This window comes from Protobothrops mucrosquamatus, unplaced genomic scaffold (assembly GCF_001527695.2).
Source record: "Protobothrops mucrosquamatus isolate PMUCROS unplaced genomic scaffold, P.Mucros_1.0 scaffold5369, whole genome shotgun sequence".
Taxonomy (NCBI): Eukaryota; Metazoa; Chordata; class Lepidosauria; order Squamata; family Viperidae; genus Protobothrops; species Protobothrops mucrosquamatus.
In genome coordinates, this window is record NW_015391231.1 from 19,726 (window position 1) to 26,168 (window position 6,443).

At 53.0% G+C, this 6,443-nt stretch overlaps 1 protein-coding gene across 1 annotated transcript in view; it reads right to left on the reverse strand.

The window, feature by feature from the left end:
- LOC107299727 (kielin/chordin-like protein) overlaps positions 1-6,232 on the reverse strand; it is a gene marked incomplete at its 3' end in the record, with an annotated part of 23,998 nt that extends 17,766 nt beyond the window's left edge. Inside the window, exons 1-3 of the mRNA XM_015829070.1 lie at positions 6,109-6,232; positions 2,934-3,490; positions 831-903 (exon numbers count right to left, since the gene is read on the reverse strand). Of these exons, the coding sequence (XP_015684556.1) occupies positions 831-903; positions 2,934-3,490; positions 6,109-6,232 (754 nt within the window). The remainder of the gene's footprint in view (positions 1-830; positions 904-2,933; positions 3,491-6,108) is intronic.
- Positions 6,233-6,443: the final 211 nt, after the last annotated feature.

Here is a 6,443-nt window from a genome sequence, read left to right on the forward strand (position 1 = left end):
GAGAAGGAGAAAGAGAGGAGAAGGGATGGAGAAAGAGTAGAAGAAAGAAGGAAGGAAGGAAAAAAGGGGAAAGGGAAAGGGAAAGGGGAGAAGGAGAACGGGATAGAGGAGAGAGGAGGAGGAGGAGGAGGAAAAAGAGAGGCAGAAGGGATGGAGGAGAAGGGGAAGAGGGAAGGGAAGGGAAAAGGAAGGAGAAGGAGAGTGGAGGATGGAGGGATGAGGAGGAAGAAGGAGGCAGAGCCAATGCAGGAAGCCCAGGCCACAGCTGCCAGGCCACAGGAGTGTGAAGCCAAGAGAGAGACACACCTGCCGCTTGCCAGAATGATTGATCTCCTATTGACATCCAGTCCACCTGTAGAGAAACCTCTCCAATTTGGCTCAGAACTGAGCCAGCCAGTTGGCCTGCCCCTTCCAGAGGGCTCCCTTCCTCCTCCCTCCCCCCCCACGTGGCACTGGGCCACCCGGGCACCGGTGGGGCTCCAGCCTGCCTCTCTGCAGCTGTTGCCTCCTGTCTGGCTGGAGCCCAGCCAAGGCCCACGGCTCTTAGCCGCCCTGGAGGGGAACATCTGGCCCACAGCACAGATGTCGGGGGGGGGGGAGGCTGGAGGGAAGAAAAAGTTTCCCACTGCTGGGATCCCTTTGATCCTGGCCTCTCAGCTGCCCCCTCGGACTTGGTCCCTCCTGGATGACCCTCCCAGTTCTAGGTCAGCGGGTTGCAGGGGAAAAAAGATCTAGCAGAACCACAGCAGTGCTACAAACTACTCGCGCACACACCCACCCACACACCCACACACACCGCCAGCCCGTGCAATTCGGATGGAGACGCTTACCCGGCAGGTTCTCACAGTGCCAGGGGCGGTGGGGGAAGCCATGGGGGGAGATCTCCGCTGTCTGCCAGGAGCCCTGCAAAAAAATAATCCATCATAGTCACAAATGTGTAATGGTTAAGACATAATGCTACAAAAAATGGGAGACAGGGAGTTCTAGTCCCGCCTTACTCAGGAAAGCCAACTGGGTGACTTTGGGCCAATCACCAGACGGTGAGTTCTAGTCCCACTTGAAGCATGAAAGCCAGCTGAGTGATTCTGAGTCAATCACCAGGAGACGGGGAGTCTTAGTCCTGCCTTAGGCATGAAAGCCAACTGGGTGACTTTGAGTCAATCACCAGGAGATGGTGAGTTCTAGTCCCGCCTTGGGCATGAAAGCCAACTGGGTGACTTTGGGCCAATCACTAGGAGACCGTGAGTTCTAGTCCCACTTGAAGCATGAAAGCCAGCTGAGTGATTCTGGGTCAATCACTGGGAGACGGTGAGTTCTAGTCCCAGCTTAGGCACAAAAACTGGCTGGGTGACCTTGGGCCACAGCCCAGCCCACCTCAAAGGGTTATTGTTATGGGGAAAATAGGAAGAGGAAGAAGGATGAGATATATTTGTGTAGATAGATAGACAGACAGACAGACAGACAGACAGACAGACTAACAAACATGGAGAGGTGTATAGCGAGGAAAGGGCAATGCCAGTCCTATCCATGGCAATATCCATAACGCTCCAAGCCACTCTTGATGCCCAGCCTTCTCACAACTTAACTTGCAAGAGGTCTTTGAAACCCTTAGCCCCCCTCCCTCCCTCCCCCAAATAACTGTCTTGTCCCTGTTTTTTGAACGTCTGCTGGTTGGCCGCTATTTCTCACCTCCCTGGATTACTTCCCCGGCTGAAAAATCAATTTCCAAAATGACCTTTAAAAACATGGGTGTTTTGTTAACGCAAAAATTCCACCCGGGTTCACAGCTTAGAGGGCCCCCCTCAGACAGACTGGCTAAGCCACTGTCCGAAGAATAATACGGGGTTGCAACTGAAGTTGAAGAAATCAAAATGAAATCCAGACAGTTGCGAGGAAAGGATAATTATTTATTCCGAAAAGCAAGGTGATTCGCCCACGGGGGTAGTAGCTACAGGGTAAAAGGAGCACAAAAGGGCTGCTTTATAGGGGCTCTCGTCCCTGGTGTGGGGTCTCAAAGGGCGTGGGTATGTGTACGTGCTGGTTCTAGGGTGACATGTGAGGGTTGTGCGTATGTGTATGTGTTGACCTGGAGAAGGGCTTAATTAAATCAAGTGATGTGTATGGGGTCTCTTCGTTTGAACTGTGAGCATTATAATTATGTTTACATTGTGTTGATTGCATTTTGTGTCTTTGCTTGGGCCTGTTTACAGTGTGAAATAAGTGTTTAATTAATTCCTATGTTTGAGTAAGCTTAAAGGATTTCAGAGTCTGTTAGTCAGGAACATTGCAGAGCCTGAGTCTGTTAACATATAATTCTCTATGTAGTAAAGATAGTCCTTGATTTACAACAGTTTGTTTAGTAGTTACTGTTCAAAGTTACGACGGCACTGAAAAATGTGACTGATGACCGTTTTTCACAGTTACGACCTTTGCAACATCCTCATAGTTATGGGATCGAAATTCAGAGGCTGGCAACTGACTCATATTTATGACGGTTGTAGTGTCCAGGGACCACGTGAGCCCCTTTTGCGACCTTCTGACAAGCGAAGTCAATGGGGGAAGCCAGATTCACTGAACAACTGAGTTACTAACGTAGCAACTGCAGTGATTCACTTATCAACTGAGGCAAGAAAAGTCGTAAAATGGGGCAAAACCCGCTGAACAAATGTCTGGTTTAACAGCAGAAACGTCAGCCTCAATTGTGGTCATGTGGAGGGCTACCTTTTATTTCTAACGCAGTTATAAAAATGTATAAATTCTGCCCAAACCACAGAAAGGAAACTGGCATTAAGCAAGCCTTGTCCCTGGCATGAAGGAACCCCAACTGGCCTCGTTAAACTGACTGAGGATTGGGGTTCAGGGTTAAGCACCAAAGTGGGCTTGGGAACATTCTGGATGCAGGTCACAGCTAACTGCCCCTTGGCTGGACTTACCAGGAACTTGCTGGATTCGTCTCCGGCCAAACTGGCAAAGGTGATCTGCAGGTCGAGGGGCAGCAGGAGGCTGAGCAGGTCCTCCCCACGGTGGTTCTCAAAAATGAAGGGCTCTTGGCAGTCCACGTAGAGGGAGATGCGCCGTGGCTCCAGGTTCAGGGCCAGCTGCGCCCAGCGGCCGTGGGCAAAGGGGGTGCTTCCGGGGAAGACCAGCGAGGCCGGCTCCATGTTGTGCACTGCCCGGTACGCCAGCCGGAGTTGGTCCTCCTGGGTGCTGGATGCCAGCTGCAGGAGGGGGTGCCCATCCCGCTTGGAGGCTGCTGGGGAGACCAGGGAGATGAGGGTCCCCTCCGATCCGGGGTTCTGGCGGGTCACGAAATGGAAGCCGAGGGCGGCTTGCACCGTGGACAGTAGGTAGACGGAGTAGTCCCAGGGCAGAGTCAGGATGGGCACCCGCCGGCGGAACTTCCAGGCTGGGGTGCCCGGATCGGGACCCTGGGTCTTGCTGACGCCTGGCACCGAGCGGCTGATGTTGAGCGCCTCCAGCAGGTCAAGGACTGTGAAGGGAGAGCAGGGTGGTTAGTGGCCGTGTCGTGTCTACACAAGTCCCAGTGCTGGAAGCCCAGAAGAACCAGGTGAGAATTTGGGGTGGGTGGGGGTTTAGCCCCTGGGAAGTTTGCAGGCTGCCCCGTGGCATTTGCTTGGCCACAATAGGGGTATTGAGGAGCCATCTCACCACAATCGGATCAGCCTGCCCCACTTGCGGCCAGCACAAGATGCAGGCAACACACAAAACCACGCACTCTCCGGTCCGTGGAAAAACCTCTCTCCACGGAACCGGTCCCTGGTGCCCAAAAGGTTGGGGACCGCTGATCCCTCGGACAGAGAAAGTGCCTAAAGAGGTAGATTTTTTTAGGATATTCTCATGGTAAGGCCTGACTGCTAAAACCTTCCTTTGGGTGAAGAATGCTAATTTTTAAAAAAAACACGTTGAAAAGAAAAGGCAACAAAAGGGACCCCGCGGATCAGCGAGCAAAGAAAAGGCAGAAGCATTTTCGTTCCGTCTCCTCCTCCTCCTCCTCCTCGGACACAAAACTGGAGATTGTGAAGGGCAGGATGACCGGGCAGCGTTAAATGAGATTTATTTAAAGAGCGGGCTTCATTTTGAATGATGAAATCACACCTCAACATTTCATAAAAAACTTGCTGGATGAAAACTCGTGCCGTTTGGGAGAAAACCCTGGTGGACTGGTCAAGTTCCAGCTGTCTGGAGAAGACCAAATATTGTTGCTGTCTGCCACCAGGAGATCCAGGAAGATGAATTACCCAGCAGTCAGTGTAGCATCAACAGCTGGGAGTGATTTTCAGCAAATTGTCAAGAGGCCAGTGTGTTAGCACACACAGCAAAAGTCCTAAGAAGCCAAAGTCAACATGGTTTGGCCATGAAAAATAAATCTGCTTGGATCGGTTTGCTTTACTGCTCAATTGGATGAATGTTCTTCTTAGTAGATTGTGGGAGAGCTTGTAGACATAATATATCTTTGATTTCACTGGCAGGGGCATTTAGGTTACCGGTAGCGTTCAGCTTACAATCCTTCATTTAGTGGCCATTCAAAGTTCCAACAGCATTGAAAAAAAGGGAATTACAACCAGTTTTCACTCTTGCGATCATTTTTCACACTTATGACCATTGCAGCATCCTTGTGATCACGTGATCCAAATTCAGGCCCTTGCCAACCGACTCATATCTATGACCGTCACAGTGTCCCAGAATCACGTGATCCCTTTGGTGACAAGCTAAATCCATGGGGAAGCCAGATTCACCGACTTAACAATGGCGGTGATTCACTTAACAACGGTGGCAAGAAAGGGCGCAAAATGGGGCAAAACTCATTTAACAGGTCTCGCCCAGCGACAGAAATTTCGGGCTGAGTTGCGCTCCTAAGTCAAGGACTGCCTGTAGTTTGATAGGCGCTTCCTTTGCTATGCGGGGCTCAGCTGGATGACCTCAAGGGACCTTGAATGTTGCCAAGGACAAGACCTTGCCTGGCCTAAGCAAGCTGCCCAAAGTGGACCCCTCGGCAAGCAACAGATCGGGTCGCGGACTCTCCTGATCCCCGTCCCGAAGGTGCTTTTTCCAGTCCAACTGGACTTCCTTGGTTTTTTTTTTCTTTGAAGACGTTTCGCTCCTCATCCAAGGAGCTTCTTCGGCTCTAACTGGACGGTGGAAGCTGAAGAAGCTTCTTGGGATGAGGAGCGAAACCTCTTCAAAGGGAAAAAAAGAAAGTCCAGTTGCCTCCAGAAAAAAAGCACCTTAAACTGCTCTGGGACTTCAGAATTCAAACAGACAAGCACCTGCAACATAACACCCCGGACTTAACCATTGTCGATAAGAAAGACAAAAAAAAAGTCTGGATAGTGGACATGGCAGTGCCTGGAGACAGCAAAATAGACGAGGAAGAACTGGAGAAGATAACAAAATACAAAGACCTACAAATAGAAATAGGAAGACTGTGGCAAAAGCAAGCAATGGTAGTAGTACCAATAGTAATAGGCGCCTTAGGTGCAATTCCAAAACAACTGGAGCACCACTTGAACACCATCATTGGCATTGACAAATTCACCATTAGTCAATTGCAAAAGGCGGCCTTACTGGGAACCGCCTCCATCCTGCGACGAGATCTGTAATACCATCAAACATCCATATCTGCCTATCCCAGGTCCTTGGGAAGGACTCGATCGGTAGACAAAATGCCAAATCCAGTCTGAACATCTGGCTGACTGTGCGATGATCCATAATAATAATAATAAGGTTGGAAGGCACCTAGGAGGTCATCTAGTCCAACCCCCTGCTCAGGCAGGAAACCCTATAGCATTTCGGACAAATGGCTGTCCCACCCTCCCTTTGGGAACGGACCACCAGAGCCTCCAAAGCCAGGGGCAGTGTACCTGAAAGCCATGGCTGTTCCCTTCTCCGCTCCCCCCTCCCCCCGAAGCCCCCTTGCCAGCGGCTCAAGCTGCACGCCAAGCAACCCAACCCGAAGCCGAGGCAGCGGGTGGGCTGCACGCATCGTGGAAACCCACCCGGGGGTTTGCTGCCCCCCCCCAGCCAGTCCCCGCGCGCGGCTGGTACCCGGCTGGTGCCCGCCAGCCCCCCCGAAGCCCCGGCGCTCACCGTCGTCCTCGAAGTCCCGGCGCGCCGACCCGGTGCCCTCGGGGGTCCCGGCGCCCGTCCAGGAGGGTCCCTGCAGGGCCAGCGCCGCCCAGGGCAGCGCCCACAGCTGCCAGCAGCCCCGCATGACGCCCACCCGGGGATGCCCGCTCCGCTCTGCCCTCCGCGGGACCGGACGGGTGGGCGGGGGGCGGTCTCGGAGGGAGAGCCCGCCGCCCCCCCCCGGATACGAGGTCGGGCGGGCGGAGCGAAGTCCCGGGGCGGATCGCGGGGGACGGGCGCGGACGGAGCGGGGGGGGGGGCTCGAACGGGGACTGGCTCATGCCCACCTGCCCCAC